The sequence below is a fragment of the Mesoplodon densirostris genome, chromosome 4, assembly GCF_025265405.1.
Source record: "Mesoplodon densirostris isolate mMesDen1 chromosome 4, mMesDen1 primary haplotype, whole genome shotgun sequence".
NCBI lineage: Eukaryota > Metazoa > Chordata > Mammalia > Artiodactyla > Ziphiidae > Mesoplodon > Mesoplodon densirostris.
The window spans coordinates 120,626,546-120,647,980 of NC_082664.1; the positions used below are offsets into that span (position 1 = coordinate 120,626,546).

Sequence of the window (21,435 nt, forward strand, 5' to 3'; positions counted from 1 at the left end):
GGCCTTGCCACGTGTTAGTGTGAATGAACCAGAAGTTCCAAATGTCACAGGGAATGTAGTGGTATAACCAACTTTGGAAAGCAGTTTGGCAGTTTCTTAAAAGTTAAACACATGCCTACCATATGACCCAGTCATTCCACACGTAGGCATTTACCCAAGAGAAATTAAAGCTTATGTCCATACAAAGTCTTGCATGAATGTTCATGCAGCTTTATTTGTAATAGGCATTACCTGGTAACAACCCAAAAGTTCATCCACAGGTGAATGGATAAACCAATTGTGAGTTATCTATACAATGAAATACTACTCACAATAAAAAATGAAGTATTGACACACAACAGCAACATGGGTGAATCTCGAAATAATTATGTAGCTGTCCAAAAAATAATACATATTATATGGTTCCATTTATATAAAACTCTAGAAGAAGCAAACTTACGGTGACAGAGAGGAGGTCAGTGGTTGCTGGGGGGCAGGTAGGGAGAGGTGGGAGGAGGGACTATAAAGGGGCACATGGAAACTTCCGGGGGTGACGAATGGTGGTGATTTCACCGGTGTATAAAAATGTCAAAAGTTATCAAATTGTACAGTTTAAATATGTGCAATTTGTTGTCTGTTAATTATACCTTAATAAAACCATCTACAACATTTACTGACACACTTATTTGTGCCATTTATACTATGCCAGACATTGGGGAATAAAACAGTAAATAATGTCCCTCCTTGAGGAGCTCACAGTGGAAAGGTAATGTCTTCTTGTTTGTCAGCTTCATCCTCTCTCTGCAGACTGGTTTCTTGCACATGGCAGGACTTCTGGCCACTGACACCTCAAGTCTCATATCTCATAGTTTAGATCACTGAAGAGAGAGAGACTGACCTTCCTAAATTTTAATCCAAAAGATTTCCCACGGCTTCTGAGTGGCCTGGCTGGAGTCTGGTGACATCCCTTGAACAAAACAGGGGAAAAGGGTCTCGCAAGAATAAAGTGGTCTGATTAGAGCCATGCGGATAAGAACATTTCTCAGGAGAAAGGGACAATACCAAGAAGACACCGCTGTTACAACTATAATTAATCATTAACATGGAAACACCAGAAATGAGTTTCCCAACTCATTCCCAACGGTGGGAAGATCACCGACCTAGAAGCAACTTGGGCATTCTGATGCTAGCTACAGTGTTGCAGACTCTATCCCTTTTAAAATCAGAACCTATTAACCCTCTATATTTTTAATAAATTTATTTATTTTATTATTTTTGGCTGCATTGGGTCTTTGCTGCTGCGAGCGGGATTTCTCTAGTTGCGGTGAGCAGGGGCTACTCTTCGTTACGGTGCGTGAGCTTCTCATTGCAGTGCCGTCTCTTGTTGCGGAGCACGGGCTCTAGGCACACGGGCTTCAGTAGTTGTAGCATGTGGGCTCAGTAATTGTGGCTCACAGGCTCAGTAGTTGTGGCTCACAGGCTTAGCTGCTCCATGGCATGTGGGATCTTCCCAGACCAGGGCACGAACCTGTGTCCCCTGCATTAGGTAGGCGGATTCTTAACCACTGCACCACCAGGGAAGCCCTATTAACCCTCTTTAAAACACCATGTAGGCTAATTGGGCTGATTTGGGCTAATTATTTTCCCATGGACCCTCAGGGATGAAAGTTATCACATCAGGCCTTCCTCATTGCTCTGTCAACTGATGGAGGAAATATTTCTTTGCCTTGCCTTGTGGAGGGACTGGTCTCAAAGTGTGATCTCCAAACCAAGAGCATCAGTCATCATCACCTGTGAGTTTGTTAGAAATGCAAATTGTCAGTGCCCCAACCCTGCTACTGACTCTGAGGGTGGGTGTGATGAGAAAACAGCTATTTTGAACTGTCATCTAAGCATTTTACAGTATAACAACTGTGCTCACACCCAGAGTCTGGACATTTAGATAAGGACTTGAGTTTAGGATGCCCGCCACAAGTTCCCACTTTGCTTTTCCCAGGGCACCTTTTAAAATAATGTGGTACACTACCAAACGTAAGGTAGATAGATAGTGGGAAGCAGCCGCAGAGCACAGGGAGATCAGCTCGGTGCTTTGTGACCGCCTGGAGGGGTGGGATGGGGAGGGTGGGAGGGAGGGAGATGCATGAGGGGAAGGGATGTGGGAACAGATGTATATGTATGACTGATTCACTTTGTTATAAAGCAGAAACTAATTAAAAAAATAGAAAAAAATAAAAATAAAATAATGTGGTACATATATACAATGGAATATTACTCAGCCATAAAAAGGAATGAAATTGGGTCATTTGTAGAGATGTGGATAGACCTAGAGACTGTCATACAGAGTGAAGTAAGTCAAAGGGAAAAACAAATATTGTATATTAAAGCATGTATGTGGAGTCTAGAAAAATGGTACGGATGAACAGGTTGCAAGGCAGAAATAGAGACACAGATGTAGAGAACAAACATATGGACTCCAAGGGGGGAAAGTGGCAGGGGGGAGGTGGTGGCGGTGGGATGAATTGGGAGATTGGGACTGACATATATACACTAATATGTATAAAATAAATAACTAATAAGAAAAAAAATAACCACTTAGATATGAGCCCAAGAAAAGTTAGCGACCTCTACCCCAATTACCTTATATGTAATAGGTGCTTGCTGCCGTGCTCTCTATCTCCTGCTCCCTTATGACCTGAGATGGAGAACTGCCCTTCCTCCAGCTCATCGTGCCCCCCACCCCCTGTTTCTGGAATTTATGAGTATTAAGCTTTGTAACTTTACTTCCTTTGCATCAGTATGTTGAAACTATGCCTTCAATCAAAACTACCCGGGGTGGTGGGAGCTTGGATGCTGAGGGAGCTGCCTGCTGCCCCTGTGTGGGTGGCTTGTGCTTCCTCAGTCACAGGTCATAATCTGCATTTCTTAATTTAATAAGCCGGCTACAGCCCCCCCAACACAGTAGGGCCCAGAAATCTATGTTTTAACAGTCTTCTTTATCATTCTGCTGCATACTCAAAAAATTTTTTGATTGCATTTGAGCACCTGTTCTTAATTTTACCTGCATATTGTAATCACCGGGGGAGTCTTAAAGCTATACTGATGCTTGGGTCTCCCCTCCAGAGATACTGAATTAATTGGTGCAGTCTAGGGATTGGGATTTTTTTTAAGTTCCCAGGTGACCTAATGTGCATCAAAGTTTGAGAAGCAGGGCATTACAGCACATTAGAGTGCATTACACTGCTACACATGCTGGGCCTCTCCACAGATCAATTAAGTCGAAATCTCTGAAGATGGGTCCTGGAGATATATATAGACTATTATACAGCCCCAGAGATTTTATATACATATATATTATATACATAATTATATATAAATATGTACACATATACTTTATATACATAAAATAAAGGGGGATACAGACTCCTATGTCTGTCTCAGTTGTGTCTATACTTGATCAGGGATTAAAAGGTGGTTATATATTGATATTAGCCCCTAAAAGCCCACAAGCCTGACTCTAACACAAGCCTTACTTGGCTGTTAAGTTGCCCTGTCCTATCCCTGCACTGGCTGTCATAGTAGAGATGGTACCCAAAGCGCTTTCTGAAGAAATGATGAGCACCCCAAACTCCTGACCAGGGGATGAGGCATTCTTATACCAACCTCAGCAGACCTTGCCCAAGGAGATTGCTTCATCCTCAGATATGATTCATGCTGTTTGAAGAGGGTCATCTTAGGAGACTGTCTTCCTCAAGATGATGACAGCCACCCTCAGCATTTTCCCTTTGCAGTCCAAAGAACTTGGGTTCAAATTCTATTTGGTTTTATTACCTGCCAAGTGAGGATCTTGAATAAGTCATTCTCCTTTCTGAGCCTCCATTATCTTGTTTATGAAATGGAGTTTTGGTGATCAAGTGAAATAATGGGATATCTAATGTGGAAACGCTTTGTAAGTTGTGAAAAGCTGTGAAATATAAGTGGTTGTTATAATGAGGAGAGGTTGTTATAATGAGGTTATTCTAGATGGGGAGACTGGATATGGAGATATGTTAAATTAACCCATCATACAAGGCTTGATAACAACTTTTCATGGTACAGAGAAAGGAAGCACTGAGGGCTGGTCATCTATCATTGGCAATTGCTAGAGTCTCCTTGGGATGGTAGAGTGGAAGGAGCACTGGGCTGAGAGTCAGGAGCCTCAGATTCTGGGTCCAGCTGTGTGACTCATTTATTCCCTCAGGAGCTATTCACTAAATACCCCCTGCATGCCAAATACTGTGTTAGGCACTGGAGATTCAGTGGTGAACAAGTCGGTCATGGTTTCCTCCTCCTGGAGGTTTAGAAAAGGAGCCAGATGTGAGTCAGATAACCACATAAATAAAAGTAAAATCCCAACTGTGACAAGTGATATCAAAAAAAGGGAAATGGGGCCTCCCTGGTGGCGCAGTGGTTGGGAGTCCGCCTGCCGATGCAGGGGATGCGGGTTCGTGCCCCGGTCTGGGAGGATCCCATGTGCCGCGGAGCGGCTGGGCCCGTGAGCCGTGGCCGCTGGGCCTGCGCGTCCGGAGCCTGTGCTCCGCAGCGGGAGAGGCCACAGCAGTGAGAGGCCCGCATACCGCAAAAAAAAAAAAAAAAAAAAGGGAAATGGAGCAATGAGTGTATACAATAGCAAGGCTTAATTGAGTTATGGAGCCCAGAAAAGTCTTCCTTGACAATGGGACGGTTCTGTTTTGCACATTTTTAATTGAGGTATAATTTCAATGAATTTTGACAAATGTACACCCAATGTTAACCATCACCCAGATCAAGACATAGAAAGTTTCCATAACTAGAAAATTCCTACATGACCCTTTCTAGTCAGTCTCCCAGGGAAGCACTGAAACTGATCTGATTTCTATCAACATATATTAGTTTTGCCTATTGTAAAAGTTTATATAAGTAGAATCATATAGTACATACATTTTTGGGGGTATCTCTCTTCTTTCTCCCAGCATTACGCTTCTGAATTCATCCATATTATTGCATGTATCAGTAGTTCATTTTTATTTATTGCTGAGTGGTACTCCCTTGTATGAATATACCGTAGTTTGTTTATCCATTCACCTGTTGATGAATATTTGGATTGTTTCCTGTTCTGGGTATTATGAATAAAGCTGCTATGAACACTCCTGTATAAATTATTTTGTGGAAATATGTTTTCATTTCTCTTGGGCAGTGGGGATACAAGAGTAGAATTCCTGGTCACAGATTATATACGTATACTTTATGAGAAACTGTCAAATAGTTCTCCAAAGTAGTTCTGCCATTTCTATACACATACCAGCAGTGTATGGGGGTTGCAGTTGCTTTACATCCCCACCAACATTTGGTATTGTCAGGTTTTTTAAAAAATTATTAAATTGAATGTGTTCGTGAAGTGGTATCTCATTATGGTTTTAATTTTCATATTAAGGAGGGACGATTTGAAGCTGACATCTGAAGGATGAGAAGTAGACCAGGTAAAGAGGACGGGGGTTGAGCATTCTAGGCAAAGAGAACAGAATGTGCAAAGGCTCCAAGGTGAGAAGGAGCACAGCAATCACAAAGAGCAGAAACGGAGTGGGGTGTAGGGTGAGGCTGGTGAGGGAAGTGGTGGGAAGCACCAAACCATTCACCTTCAAGGGATCATGAGGATCTGGGCCATGCACACACCAGCAGCGACCAGAGTGAACTTAAAAAAAAAAAAAAGTCCAGACCAAAAAACCAGTAATGTCCTGGACTGCATAAAACCCTAGGAATTTAATATTACTCTGGGAAGTAGGGAGGGAGGCTCATAATGACCAAAATTGAATTTCTTGTCATCTTGGCTGAAAGGTGCTCAGAATGGATTAAATTTGATTTAAAGAAGTGAAAGAAATGAGCATTACTTGCATATGACCGTCGCAATTGCAAATTCATGCTTACCTCACATGAAAGAGTAGGGTTGCTGGGTGGTGCTGAGTTTTGAGGTTTGAGACCATGAATTTAAAATGATGTCATTCAGCCTGTCTGTGTGACTTTTTTCTCGGGCAACATTCAGCTGCTCAGGTGCAGGGCATGAAACTTCATCTCAGAGTGTAGTGCTTTGCCAGGTTGTGGTTTTTCCAGGAAAGTATATTGGAGATTGAGGTGGGTAAGGAAACAATTATAATGATGAATCTTGGGCTCTAAACTGGACCAGAAAGGAAATGAGGAATGGACAATGAGAATTTGTGGGATTAATGGATTAGAGGTCTCAATGAGGTTGAAGAATCACAGCAAATGGGGTCCTAGCACATGGAACTGAAAGGATAGGAGGGTAAATGGACAGTGAGGTATTATATTTTCATATTCCTAAGATGGAGCCTTTTATGGGTGATTAAGGTGTTGAGAGTGTAACCTTGGAAAGGGTGGCTCAGTTGAGTAGGTTTTTGGAGATGAGAGACTAGGATATTGACTAGATCATCAACATAGATGCTGAACTCACCCATAGAGTTCAAGGATGGTGCTAAGAGTTGGAAGGAGCAGGGGAAAAAATTATGTTGGTGGGTCAGATGACAGCAATCAAGATGGGTAGGGTGGTATATCTGAATGGAAAGAACTTCAAAGGAGCAGATCTTTGCAGAGGAGGGAGTAGGGAAACCATAAGGAAGTTCAAAGTCAACTCTATTAACACTACTATCATCTTCACTGGCATCCTTCCAAAGACAATGAACCACACCAAAACAAACAAATCAACCAACCAACCAACCAACCAACCCACACAGGAAAGCCTTTCAATTGGGAATGAAGACCTTTATTACAGGTCTTGCCACCAGGAGGCACTATCAATACTGGAAAGCCAGACCTCCAAGCAGTCCCTGGAGGCCAGGAAAATGTGTCTCAGCCTGACCACTGAGGACCCCTAAGGGCTCTTATGAGATATTACAAGGAGCTAAGCCATCCTCCCACACAGCTGCACTTACCTGTAGAGAGATTTTTAAGTGCGTGTAAACCTTAAAAAATTTAAATTCCTAGGTTCCTTTAAAGAAGTTACTGAGTTATTGGAGGTTTTGGTTTTCCCCTAAAAGAGGGTCTAAAAGTACAGCTACTAGCACATGGGATTTGAGGACGTTTTCTTCTAGGTAAAAAGATTCCTCATAACTGCAGGTTTTCAGAGTTGATGGTAACATTGTACTTAAAATTTTCTTCCTGAATCACTTTTTGTAAGAAGCATGACATAGTGGGAAGAGCACAGTGCTGGAGTTAAAGTTGCAGCAGCAGCAATAGTATTTATTATCATTATCATCAGCATTTGAGTGTCTACATGAAACAGAAACTGATCTAAACATTGTACATAAATTTACTCATTTATTGCTCTGATAATCTTATGAGTTGAGTATGTACTGTCATTAGCATCATTTGACAGATAAATAGGATCCAGAGAGACAGGTCACTTGTCCAAGCCACAGCTAGTAGATGGTGGTGGTAGTAGTGGGATGGAGTTGAATTTCATCTTTCCCCTAACCAGACTAGTACAAGTTATGCAGGAGAAAACACCTCTGAATATCAGTAGCTTAAGTCAACAGACACTACCTATTGTACATGGGTTGGCTGGAGGCCTGGGCTTATCGTGCTAACTTAGGGACCCAGGCTGACATAAGCTTCATTTTGACGCATGTCAGTGATCATGATGACTGATCACCATGCAGGGAAAAGAGTATGCTATGGTTTCTGCAACTGAAATGAAATGCTTCTGCTTGAAAATGATGCATGTCACTTTTCACTGGCCTGGTGGAAGCAAGTCACATGCCACTCCCAACTTCAAGAGGACAAGTAAAGGCACTCCTGCCATGAGCCTAGAAGGAGGCAAACCAAATTTTTTGGTATTAATGATTATCAAAACCATTCAGACCCTGGGTAATTTATGACTCTCTCAGCCTCAGTTTCCCTACCCACTAAATGAGCACAATCATTTTGTAAGGATTCCTTGTTGTAAGGACCCCTAATCAAATGGGGATTTTGATGATGAGGCAGGATGGCTGCATCCGACTGAAGCTTCCATCAGCTGAAAATCTTGGTCCCACCACAGGCAGCCCTGTAGCCCTCCATACAGAGCTGTCTGCAGAATGACTTTTGTCCAAAGATACGTGCCGACCTTTTTGTCACTCACACACCTGAAGTCTTGAAGGATATAGTTTCATTTCAATCAACAACATGCCATAGCTGTAGCTTGCTAGAAAGCTCAGTCTGGAACCATCAGCTATCTGGTTCATGTTGAAAGCTTGAGTCCACTTTGGCTTGAGAGTGTGAGGGTCATGGTGAATGCTCCTTCTTCTAGGTTCTTCAAGTTTTCTCCTCGAATTGAGTCAGGTCACCAGGACTGCTTACTTGATTCCTCTGTTTCACTCTACAGACACTCCCCAAGATGTCTGTTCTGAGTCAGCGATGAGCTAAGCCACAGAAATCCTTTGCCAACCAAGGATTGACGGCGCTCAGGGTAGTACCAAAAATACCCTGAAAAAGGGCATTTCCCAAACTTCCATGCAAACAGTTGTGACCACATTGCCAGAGCACTCAGCTGGCTCCTTTCCTATGGGTCGTTTTGCTCTGCAGTCATTTGTCCTCTTCCTTCCTCCTCTGATAAACTAGGCTGTGAACTTCGTGAGAGTGGGGACCACTTTTTCATGCAGGTTTCACATCGGATGTGAAAACCTGGTACACAGTAGATACTCAATGAATGTTCGCTGCACAAAAATGCTTCTGAAGATTCTTCATATAATACAAGATTACTTCCTTGTAGAATTTAGTGCCTAAATTGTCTAACTAACAATTAGTCTAGTTGAACTTCAGGCCTGAGATTCTAAGTAGCTAAAATAAGGCCAAAATGGGGGAGGGGGAATAGAAGGGCGAGGAAAAGGAGGACGTTCCACGCTGAGGGAGCAGATGTAGAGGCAGTAAAGCACAAGGTAATACCGGGCACGAGGAGTGCATCATTTAGCCTAGAAGGTTAATACACGGGGTTAAAATGGGAGGCTGAAGCCAGATGCCAGTAGAGGGTCTAAGGTCAAAGTCCAGAAGGAAGAAACAGCAGGACTTTGATAGGGAACAATGAGAGGAAGGCTTAAAAGAGCTCCAAGAGCTCCAACAACTGAAAGGCAGGATGGGCGAAGAAATATATTCCCAAAGCTTCCTCTAATTTATGTGCGCTCCCCGCATTCACAGAGGAATAAGCAGAACGCAGACTTCTCCCTTCCCCAGGGCCGAAAACAGGAGCTCCGCCCCTCCCCGTCACGTGGCCAGAAGCGCCCCTGGCACGTGACCTATCTCGCGCTAGGCCAATCAGCCTCTGCAGGGGCGGGAACGCGGAGTCCGAGGGGCAGGAGGATCGATTGAGACCGCCTCTTCTCGCGAGCCTTGACGCCGTTGCTCCTCAGCCGCCCACGGCCGGGAGCGAAGGTCTCGCGAGGCTTGGGCGCTGCGGCGGTAGGAGGAGGACGGGGAAGGACGGAGCCGAGCCACGGCTGCCTCCCTCGCTCTCTCCCTCGCGCGCTCGCCCGCCCCCTCCCTCCCTCCCCTCCCTTCCCCGGCCCCGGCTCCGGCCTCGGCCCGTTCGGTGTTCGGTCTTCTGCAGGGAGAATGTCGGGCTCGTCGCTCCCCAGCGCCCTGGCCCTCTCGCTGTTGCTGGTCTCTGGCTCTCTCCTCCCAGGGCCAGGCGCCGCTCAGAACGGTAAGCGGGGCGCCGGGGGCGGGCCGGGCGGGGGCTGAGGGAAGCTGGCGGCCGGAGAGGGCCGTTCGGGGCCCGAGGAGGTGGTGGAGCCAGGGGAGGGGGGCCGGCATTCGGAGTCTTGGGGGCTGCGGGCCCGAGAGGAGCAGATGCCTGTCGGGAGTTCGAAGAGGCGCTGGTGTGAGAACCGGAGGCGCCTATCCGAGAGGTGGGGGCGTCCGATAAGAGCCTGAGGTGTTGTTGACTTAGAGGCTCCACGTCGTGGGGCTTGTCGCTCCGAGTCGGGGAGGGGACCCCGAGGAAGCCGACGTGAGGAGCTGGCGTAGCGGGGGCGGCGAGGAGGGGGCGCAGCGTTTAAAGGCGGCACAAGACAGGCATTTGTGTTTAAGGTGACGGAGAGTGGTGTCAGGCTCCCGAAGAGAACACTGGGGTCACTGGGGTCGTCCAGGGTTCTCCTGGGGCCCCGTAAGACTGGTGATATCCTTAAAAAACAAGAGAGACGAGGGGGGAAGGGAGTACTGAAGAATACTGAGCAGAGTACTAGAGCCTTAAGGAGGGGGTGAAGAATCAGGGAGCCTTGGCTGTGGAGGTGGAGGGAAGGTGGGTGGAAAGCCAAGATAGTGGGTTGACTGCAGTAGGGAATTTGGAAAGAGGAGCAGCAGTGGCTCTAAACGAGATGGGGGAAGAGAACTGGGTTTACTAAGGAGGGTGCAGTGTTGGGCATTCTAGGGTAGTGGTTGGGAGAGCAAAAAGGAGTTTCTAAATAAGGAGAGTAAAAAGGAGAAGAGGATGGGGAGAAAGGGTTGAAACTGAGGGGAATTATTTATTATAGAAATAAGGGTTTCTGGCTGTAGAGATGGGGTTGGGGGAAGACAGAAAATAAGGGAAGGGAGTAAAATGCAGGAAGCCGGGGGTGTAATGTTGGTTTGCAGTGTGGAGGATATATTAGGAAAGGGAGGAGCTGAGTTTTGGCAAGTGCTGTTTGATATTGGTTGGGGCCTTTGGGAAGGCAGGGACCCACAGCTGAAACTGCAGTGGTGGGATTGAGAGCAGTCACTGGAGAGAGAGAGGGAGAGAGAGAGATGGAGGAAGTGGGTTTTTAAGATCGAAAAGTTTCAAGACAGAAGAGACAGTATTTCTGAGGAACATAAAAGTAGTCCCTGGGATGTGTGCAGGGTACAGTGGAAAGGAGAGAATTGGGTTTTGAACTGAAGCTCTTTAGAGAAGATGGAGAAATGGTGGGGAAGTATGGTGAGGGGGGATCTAGACAAAAAAGATTCCGATTGTTAAAGGTATGTGTTACAGTTCAGCTGCTGAATTGATCTTTCGGAGATGAGATTAGAAGTATAGTGAACCCGTTTCTGCTCTTGTGGAAACAACCTTTAAGAGGTTTAAAAAATATTTTTATAGGAAAAAATTTATGAAAAAATTTCTGTAAAAAAAGTTTACAGTCATACATGACTGTACTGAAGAGTGAACTATAAATTCTTTTGTTAATTCTTCGGTGTTTCTTTGTTGTTATGCTAGAACAATTTAAAATTACTCTTGTTGGAATAGCTGAAATTAAAATGGCTTTCATTAAAGAAAAAAAGCGAATGGAGTTAAGCATTCTAAGGAGAATCTAGGCTTAAAATGCTGAAGATTACAGTGAAAATATATCAGTAAAGATCGAAAAAGCATCAGTTAAATGTAAGTGTTTGTCATACCAAATGGTGTAAATAAAATCTTATGTATGCTTCATGGCCTTGAATTATCACTGCAAGGGTCAGGAAGGAAACATTTTTCTGTCTCTAGCATTGAATATACGAAGCATATTGGGTATTTTCCCTATTTTCCTCCAAAGCATGAGGCCACTAAGGAAGGCAAGGTAGAGTTAGTTTGATTTGTCTTATCAGTTTTTAGTCTGTGTTAACAATATGACTTAAGCCTAATACTAATTTCAGCTATTCAATTTGTGTAAAAAGCAAGGTTTCATTTGGCACAATAGGTGAGAGATTTTTGATCTTAACATGTTCAATCTCTGTGCTGGCATAACTTCTTCAAAAATTTATAATACGGTGAAATTGTAGTTTCTTAGCAACTAAAGCAAGGTTTTTGGATGGGCCTACAAAGACTCATCTGGCTATTCTCAGTGATATGTGTTCTAAATACAGCATAGTGCAGCCTTTTCCTTGAAATGAGCTTGAATTCAGTCACATGACATGACTGGTGAAGTGAAGCTGAGCTTGTAGTTGACCCAAATGAATGTAAATTTAATTCAAGGAAGAAATGGCTATTTTTTTGAGTTTGAGTCCATGTAGGTAAGGATGCCATTTTATAGCTTTTTATAGCATGTCTGTAAGATTAAAGCTTTCAATTGGTAATAGCTCTACAATCGTCTGACCTCATGTCATGGAGTTTGTATTTTCTTATAATGTTTTTCAGAAATGGATACTATGCTCTGGATGATGGTGAAAAGTTGGATTATCTATTTAAAATGATGACTTTTTAAAAAACGTCCCCAAACCGAAGTATTTCTGGATTATGTGGTAGTTTAGACTGAGTATAGATGTTTTTCTTTATTCCTAAAATGAAGAATTTGGACTAGATGACTCTCAAGGTCTCTTCTAGCTGTGACCCATTACCGTAGAGATTCAGGGTTTTTCATTCAGATAGAATTTTTTTCCCATCCAAATAGTTAGACTTGTAGGACCATAGTTTCAAGTAAAATCCTATTTAACGTGTCATTTTAAAGGAAGAAACCTGTCCTAAAATATAACCTTCCTGGTAAGACTTTGAAAGCTTTCGAGTGAAATTAAAATTGAATAAGTGTAAACCAGACAGTATTGTATGATGATCAAGAGCACAGACTTTGGATACTGATAGACCTGGGTTTGAGTCCCATCTCTTGGTAGCTGAGTGACCTTGAGTAAGATGCTTAATACTTCCAAGTCTCAGTTTTATCATCTGTAAAATGGGGTTTATAATAATGCCAATCCCCTAGAGATGATGTGAGAATTAAATGAGACAATGACCATAAAGCACTTAGGTTTCTGCCTGGCATATAGTGAGTCTCAGTAGGGAGTAAATTTTTACTATATGTAACACTTGTTACTCTATGTAACATATGTTACTATATGTAACATATGCTACATTACTATATGTAGCATAAAAATACTATATGTACTAAATGTTTGCTTACTATAGTGAGTAAATGTTACCTATTACTATTATTATCCTTTAAAAATACCATTATTAATTATTTTTCTTCATGTATATATCAAGCATTTAATTGTTAATGCTGCTCACTGTCATCTTGAAAAAAGTTAAGTAGGCCATTTGAAGGCCCCAGATTTGTGCTTTTTGCTTATGTAACTTTTTTATAAAAGTGACCAGCTGTGCTGCCTCTGCAATTGTAGATTCTGGTGAGGAAGTTCATACTTTCATTTCATTGTCTGGGAGATTTCATGGTTTTCTTTCTCTTTCAGTGAACTAAATATCTTTTCATGGCTAGGTAGCACCTTTTCATAGCATCTCATTGTTGTGAATAAGAGAAATAGAATGTAGTGCCTGGCACACAGTGAAGTGTTGGAGATGTTAACTGATGAATGAATGTGAAGTGTAAAAATGTAATATATTCATACTGAAAATATAAAAATAGACAATTAACACTGTTTAGGGGGAGAAGATGAGTCGAATGATCTAAAATGAGTTTATTAATGATCTAAATTTTAAGACACCATTTTGCTTGGGTGATACTAGATAGTTGTGAACATTGTGCTTTGTAACAGTGCCAGTATTTGCATTAGATGATTCATGAATCTTTTTCTTTTCTGTCAAGTGCTGTTTGCTTCAGTGGTTTGGCAGTTTCTCTCCCTGAGTATGTTTTTAGACGTTTGCTATTGATAGTGCATCTCTGCTTTGGGTGAACTAAAATGAGCAATGGAAGACGTGTTATCTATAGCAGCTGTGGCACAAATGACATGCCAAATATCAAGCAACAAATCTTAACATAATTAGTCCAAATAAGATTTTAAATGACCGGAAGAAACTATTTGCCTTGGAATTTATTAGCATTTCCTAAGGAGATCATAAGCCTCCAGACTCTCAGGCAACTGACAACAGTGTCACTACTGATGTAATGAAGCACCCAGGCATGAGAAACTGGTCAGGGGACGAGGATGCTAAGGCCATGTTACAACAGCAGGATCAGTTCCTGGGCTCTAGTCTTTGTTTTTCAAGATTCCTGGATCCAAATTAGGGAAAGATGCAGGTAGGTTTTTGTGTTGTCAGACATAACAGAGTTTAACGTGTTAGTATACCAAGGTTTAAAACAATAAAAGGCAATAAAAGCATTTATATGTAAATGTAACCTACAGTCCAAACATTTACCATAAATTAAGATTGAAGTTCATTACAGGTCTGACTTTGTGTGAGTTACACAGATCCTCATGAAAAATTAGACTGTTTTGTCTTGAAGGAATCCCTTGATTTTTCTCATTAATACAATTTTAATGTGAAGCATGTTCTCCTCCTGTGGAGTGTACCTTTAGACATTAATAAAAGACAAAATGTAATTGTATTGTCTGTATTTTAATTTTTTTAATAAAAGTAAATATTTAACTGGGCCTGCAGAGATGACCAGATATGACTAGAAAGTACTGTCAATTTGGACATTGTTTTTCATTTATTTAGTTTGAGCTACTTTTTCAAACTAAGATGTTTCATATTTAAAATCTGAAATTTTGCTGGCTCTATGTAAAGGTGTTTTTTCAAGACAATTTGGGAAGGAGATAAGGTGTTAATATCTATACAAATGAAGCATGTAGGAAAATAATGAGACTGTTTTGGATATCACACAGGAGATGTTCAATAAAAGCTTGAATAAAATTATGCAAAGAAATTTTGGAAGAAGTGAATTGTGTGAAAAAATTTCTGAGGCAGTCTATTCAGTTTGTTTACAGTGAGCACAGTCTGGACAGGATCAGAAGTAGAGAATGAAGTTCTAAGAGAAAAGACAGAAGAAAGGCTATAGTTAATAGTACACAAGGAGAAAAACAGGAAGCAAGAATGAGGAATGAATCTTCCTTTGACAAGCATCTGGAAAAGTAGAATCTGTTAGAAAGAGTAAATAGACCAGGGTCCTCTAAAGTATATCCGAACATCAAAATTAAAATATGTAATGATGCAAAATCACCGCCTGTGAACAGTTGGCCTTCCTTTCAGTGTTCCTCTTTAAACAAAACACTATCATTTTACATGAATTTTTATAAATGCCATTGGTGATATGGAGCTTAATTTTAAGCACCTTAGATAATGCATTTTTAAATTGTGAGGTTCTTGTGGATTTTTTTCCCCCCGGAATTCCTAATTTTAGTTGGTAAGGATTAGCTTTGTGAAAGCAGGAAACTTCTGCAGTAAAACTAGTTGAATACAAACTGTTGCATTTTATAGGCTTATATATATAGAAGTAAACTTCTCACTGAATTTAAAGTAAAATACTGTACTGATCCTACGTAAAAACATTATTCCAAAGGTATTGATGTTTACATTAAAAAATTGAATACACAAGTAAATTGTATGGTTTTCAGGTTTATTCAAGAGTCAGGATTTGTACAATTCCAGTTTACTATGTTGTCTAAAATTGAAAGTAGGCCTAATTTTTTTTGTTGTTGTTGCTTGCTTTTGTGTATATGCAAAAATAGACGTTTATTAATCAAACTTAATTAACTTGAGGTTACTTTTTCGTTATTGTTGGGAACTTTTAATTGGTCTGTGTGGAAACGGGGGTTTACTAAATACTTAAAGAATTCCCCTGGTTATCTACATTTATTCGCATACAGTAAGTCCGTGGTAGATTTATTTGATGTTCCTCACACATCTACTGTTTTTTTTGTTTTGTTTCTTGTTTTCGTTGTGTTTCAAATTAAAAAAACCTACTCTTATCTCTTCATTAAAGCTGTGGCTGGCTTTGATGGAAACATGTTGTGTTAAGTTCCTTGTACTAAAAAGTACTGAATGGTATGCTTTTGCATTTCTGGAAACAATTATGGAATGTTTTAAGACTAACCTTCTTTCTAAATAATCTTATTTACTGGAACCTTATGGTATGCTTTATGGTTTTTTTCCCAGAAGTATGTCAGTTTGGATATGCTTTGCTTCCCTTTGCTTTGTCTTGATGTATATCATTGTTACACCCAACTATTGCTTCAAATTGACTAGACAGTGAAATATAATGAGATGATTTGAGATCACTCTGAAGGTGTCAGGATTCTGTATATTATGTAAGGCTCTATTATTAGAAAACATAAAGTTCCAAATTGCACCCATAGTTTTAATCCTATCCAAATGTATACTCAAATTCTAAAAGTGATTAAATATAAAATACAAGACAAAATGTCCTTTCCGACAGAATACTAACAAGGCAAAATGTTCCATATGCAGTAAGATACATTAAAAAAAAAAGTGAGTGTGCTTGCATATGTAAATTATGTCATCGATTTTTCTTTTCTTCCTGATGATAGTATTTGTAAACCACTAGACTACATGATGTGTAAATTCCCTTCCAGTTCTAAAATTACACAGTGCTATGGACCTTACAGTTTAGGTACTGCTTCTAATGGTTAAAAGGCCTAGAGAGAGAGTACTTTGTTTTAGTAAATTTTTTGAAACTAACTTTTTGGAATTAAGGAAAATTGATTTGAGGCCATGCACTGTTTTGAAATCCAACTGCCTGTAAACCTACTTCAGACAACACTTGTAGTTCATGTTTCAAAGAAGGCAGAATGGTGTCTGTTATAGAGATCGCATATTAAGCTTGCTAGGAAAATTGCCAGTGTGAATTAAACAATTAAGAAGTGAAAATCACTGCCAGGTAGGTAGATATTTTGTGTTTTCTTTGTTGGTTGAAAAGTAGTTGACTGTTGAAGAGGCAGTGAAGCACACTTAACTAATTGTATTTTTATGTTATCCTTTGAGAAGTTTTGCTTTCTGTTTATGAATTAATTTCTCCTGTCCCTGTGCATTTGTTAAAGACCTTTAAACCTGTCCATTATAGTTGAACAGGGCAACCCAAGCGTTACCTGAATTAAATCTAAGCAAGTTTGTAGACTGATATTCCTTAGAAACAGAGTGTCAAAGTCTCAGTTTATAAATTTATTGGTTATACTACCTTATTGGGTAGGTCCATTTCCTATTTTTTCTTTTTTACATTTTGTTAGAATTTCAAACATTAGAAAGTAGAATGAATAATGTAGTAAACTCCCATATAATCGTCATGTAGTGTCAACAGTTATTAGCCACAACCTTGCTGCTTATTAATTTAAAAATAACCTGAAAAATTAACATTACAAACTAAAATTTTCTAGGTGCTGAAATGTAGTTAGTTAGGGATTAACTTATGTAAGTAAAATAGAAATAATTTGGTTCATATGTAACTATGTTGTAATGACTTTAATAGTATAAAAGCCCATTAGCAAAAGGCTTTCAAACTTTTGTCTTGACCCAGATAAAGAAATAGACTTTATTTGTGACTAAGTATATGCAGAAATATGTAACGTTTTGTGAAATAATATCTTTTCTTACTCTAATGTATTTGAAGGAAACCATTGTGACCTTCTAAATTGATTTCGTAGTTCATTAACAGGCTATGAGACTCATGTTTGAAAAACAGAGCATTTTCAAGTATGGAATAGGTTTGTTTTATTTTTATATACTATGTAGTCTGAAGCAATATGATGATTTTTGTAAACATAAGGACTTTCACGAGGCATTTATCAGTAATATCAGCATGTACTGTTATTAGTCATCATTAGTAAAGAAAATATAGCATTGTTTAATTAATATGTTACCCATTACTTATATAATATTGATTCCCCCTCTCCATTTGAATTTCAGAAAAAGGGAAAGCTGCAATAATTTGAATATCATAAGCAAAGCACAAGTTTCCCAGTATGTTTAGTTGTCCTTTCTTTTAAATTAGCGCTTATAGTGATTATTCCCTGGCCTTACCTTTGAGTTATTGCTTGAGTACAGGACTGGGAGCACTACAATTTATTCTGAGCTGAATGCTTACACTTTTCTGGTGAGTACAGAATGACTTGAACACTGGCCAAGGGAAGAGACGGAAAGCAGAACCATCACTGAAGAGTCATTTGCCTTTCCTGTTTAAGATCCTAGAGTAGCAAGTTTATTTTCTTATTTTTAGACATTGCTTCTTGAAGGAAAAAAAGGCAAGATGAGGGCCTCCCTGGTGGCGCAGTGGTTAAGAGTCCGCCTGCCGATGCAGGGGATACGGGTTCGTGCCCCGGTCTGGGAGGATCCCATATGCCGCGGAGCGGCTGGGCCCGTGAGCCATGGCCGCTGGGCCTGCGCATCCGGAGCCTGTGCTCCGCAACGGGAGAGGCCACAACAGTGAGAGGCCCACATACCGCAAAAAGAAAAAAAAAAAAGGCAAGATGTCCTGTACTGTGTTGGCAACTATCTGTGAAATAATTTTCAATCCATAGATTGAATGAATATGTTAAATTTAATTTAGAATTTTTTGATTATACAAGTTTAACAGGTTGGAAACCATTGTGGAGCACCTGGAAAAAATAGCTAAGCAGCTCCAGCATGGAAATTAATATTGTTTATGCTGAATCTCAAATAATTCATCAAGGAAGATGAAATAAATGGCCTTAATGCAAACCAGGAAGCTGGAAAAGAGCAAGTATAAAGAGGTTTCAAATAACTTGCAGTGAACTGTCATTGAATTATCCTTAGACAAAGAAGATAGTGATCACATATCAAAATTATGGTTTCTATTTTCTTACTAGGATTGAACTCCAAGTAATTACGAACACTTTCCAACCACATTTAGGAAAAGATGCAGATAGTTCTACATTGATGGTAGCATGAGACTTAGGAGAAAAGCCTGAAGGAGCTATAATTAGGAAAAGGGAGCACTAGGGGGATGTGATTATCTATTAATACCTTCAAGGTAGCAGTGTAAATGAAGTAAGGGAATTAGGCAGTCTCCAAAGATGGATGGGCTGTATCAAAGAGCAGTGGCCTAGACCACTGGGAAGAAAAGCATAGGTTTAGTATTAAAAAGGTGATTTAAATGAAACTAGCAGAAGAATAGAGTTATTTGCAGTCACTCATAGTTAGAGCCATTATAAGTAGGGCAAAGAGCTGGTTGACAGGGACTTTATAAAACAAGAGAGTATCTTTCTGTTATATCTATTACTCGTTGAGGAGTTCAAGAGGAGAAAAAAACCTTTATGGGAATGATAAGAAATGAGATGGGGGCCTCCCTGGTGGCGCAGTGGTTGAGAGTCCGCCTGCCGATGCAGGGGATACCGGTTCGTGCCCCGATCTGGGAGGATCCCATATGCCGCGGAGCGGCTGGGCCCGTGAGCCATGGCCGCTGGGCCTGCGCATCCGGAGCCTGTGCTCCGCAACGGGAGAGGCCACAACAGTGAGAGGCCCGCATACCGCAAAAAGAAAAAAAAAAAAAAAAAAAAGAAATGAGATGGGCTTTCCAGGAGTTTTTTTTTTTTTTTTTTTGGCTATGCCACTCAGCTTGTAGGATCTTAGTTCCCTGACCAGGGATTGAACCAAGGCCTTCAGCAGTGAAAGCCCAGAGTCCTAACCACTGGACTGCCAGGGAATTCCCTTTCCAGAAGTTTTTAAGGGTCAGAAATTAGTTTCTAACTCTAAATTTCTATGATTATGAATTCAAGAAAAATGGTAGATTAACTTTGGAATCCATTAAAGTAGCTTTTAAGACCTGCCTGTAATACTTTAAACAGGATTCTGTTTATTGTATGAAGGCATAAGCAACTTTTTTGTTTAGTTATCAAAAATCTACACTGAAATTTTTCCAATCTCTGTTTCACACACAGAAGCATAAGCTTTGTAAGAGTTCATTCACTAGACTGGATGGAACCTAGTAAAAGTTTAACCTTTGGCTCTTAGAAATTAGACTTTTCTTTTGTGTGGTAAATTTAGCTATTAAGAAAGGCTTATCATCAGGAGATGAGCACTTCCAGACTAACTCTTAAGGCTTCTCAGTCAAAATACTGCTGTGACAGAAGCCCCAGCCTGTTTTATGAGTGGAGCTGGTGCTGCAGTACTTTGGTAGAGATGGGAGCTCACTTTAATTAGCTCGAAGACTGTAGGGTTGCTAGGTAAAATGCAGGACACCCATATATATTTGAATTTCAGATAAACAACTAAGAATTTTTATTTCGTACATCTAGTGATCCTAGAAGAATGGCTTTTTTGCTGTTTTGACCTTCCATTTAGAACTTAACAAAGAGTCTTGTAATTTGGTGAGTTTTTGTGTATTAAAAGAAACCTTTAAAAAGATTTAATATGAGCAAAATCATGTTACATTGCAAATTTTGTATGAGTAAGTGTAGTTTAGGGTAGTATTATTTTATTCTGGTTACATCACATTTCTATATGTTTTTTTTTCCAATTCTGCTACCTTACATTTGGCAAAGTAAGTTTTTCATTTATTCTCTAAAAATTAAAGCTATTTTCAAGAAGGGTGTGAGGAGAGGGCCTCAGGCTGTTTTTTTTGTTTGTTTTGTTTTGTTTTTAGCAATTCCCCTTTTCTCTCCTTACCTAAAATATTTAAAAATTTAGGGCACTATTGTCTGAGGGTATATGATAGAGATGTTTCTGGGGCTATTGGTTCAAGGTTTGTCCTTTTTCAGTTTTTGCTTAGGGACTTGGAACATATTTGCATTTTTGTCTTGAAAGAAGAAAAGGAATGAATGAAGATGTGACTGACCACACCCTTTTCTTCCTAGTGGGTTCAGAATAATTTTAACTTGATTAATTATAACCACCCGATTTAGAGAGTCAGGGGAAGTGAATGAGGGATGTAATTTCTTTATTGCTAAATTTCAGTACTAAGAAAAAATCATGGTTTCATGAGATTTATTGTAAGGTCTTTGATCAGAGGTATGTCACTGTGTCAGTCATTCAGTATAAGAGATCTACCTTTTCTTTTGGTGTGGACTGGGGTGAGGTAGCTATAAGAATAATAAGAATTGAACAGTGTAATAGGCTCATGGGTGAATGATATTAAGTAACATAAAGCATAATCATAACTATACTTAAACATTTATTTGAAATATATTTAAGGCAGTTTTAAGAAGTATTAAAAATAACTCATGGTTTTTATGAAACTAGAAAATTAATATAGTTTAACTTTGATGCCTAAACCGAGTTGGAGACAGTAGTACTGGATAAGTAAATTGATACAGTCTGTCACCCTTGTAAATGTAAAATGTAAATAAAAACTATGTTCAAAAGGTCGTTTTGTGGGGCAATGTAGTTGCATGGAAAGAGCGCTGGATTTGGTAGTAGCCTTGAATTCTATTTCTATTTCAGTTTCAGTGGTTTCTACTTTTTAAATTAGTATAATACTTAATCTGTAGGGTTTTTATGAGATTAGATGATAATGTATGGAAAGTGCTTTATAAACTGCTTTACTGTACAGTGGCATGTATGTATAGCTTTGAATTATAGGGCCTGGTACTTACAAAGTGTTTACTTTTAATAGGTTAACTACAACTCTGGTAGTTCATAGGAAAGTGAAGAGGAAAATAAAGTTCTAGTGAGAAGGGCCAGATTATTTCAGGGTTGGTTTTATGACTGTATCATATCATAACATGTGCATTTTAGATGGTTGTTACCAGACTAGCCTTTTCACTGAATTATCTCCCTCTACTAGGGAAGGTGAATATTAATTTTTTATAATCTTTGTTATGTACCTCCCA

The 21,435-nt window shown here is 40.1% G+C and overlaps 1 protein-coding gene across 1 annotated transcript in view; it reads left to right on the plus strand.

Moving 5' to 3' along the window:
* Positions 1 to 9,373: 9,373 nt before the first annotated feature.
* The window catches only part of NPTN (neuroplastin), a 56,446-nt gene continuing 44,384 nt past the window's right edge, over positions 9,374 to 21,435 (plus strand). Inside the window, exon 1 of the mRNA XM_060097030.1 lies at positions 9,374 to 9,682. Coding sequence (XP_059953013.1) covers positions 9,592 to 9,682 — 91 coding nt within the window. The 5' untranslated portion in view covers positions 9,374 to 9,591. The remainder of the gene's footprint in view (positions 9,683 to 21,435) is intronic.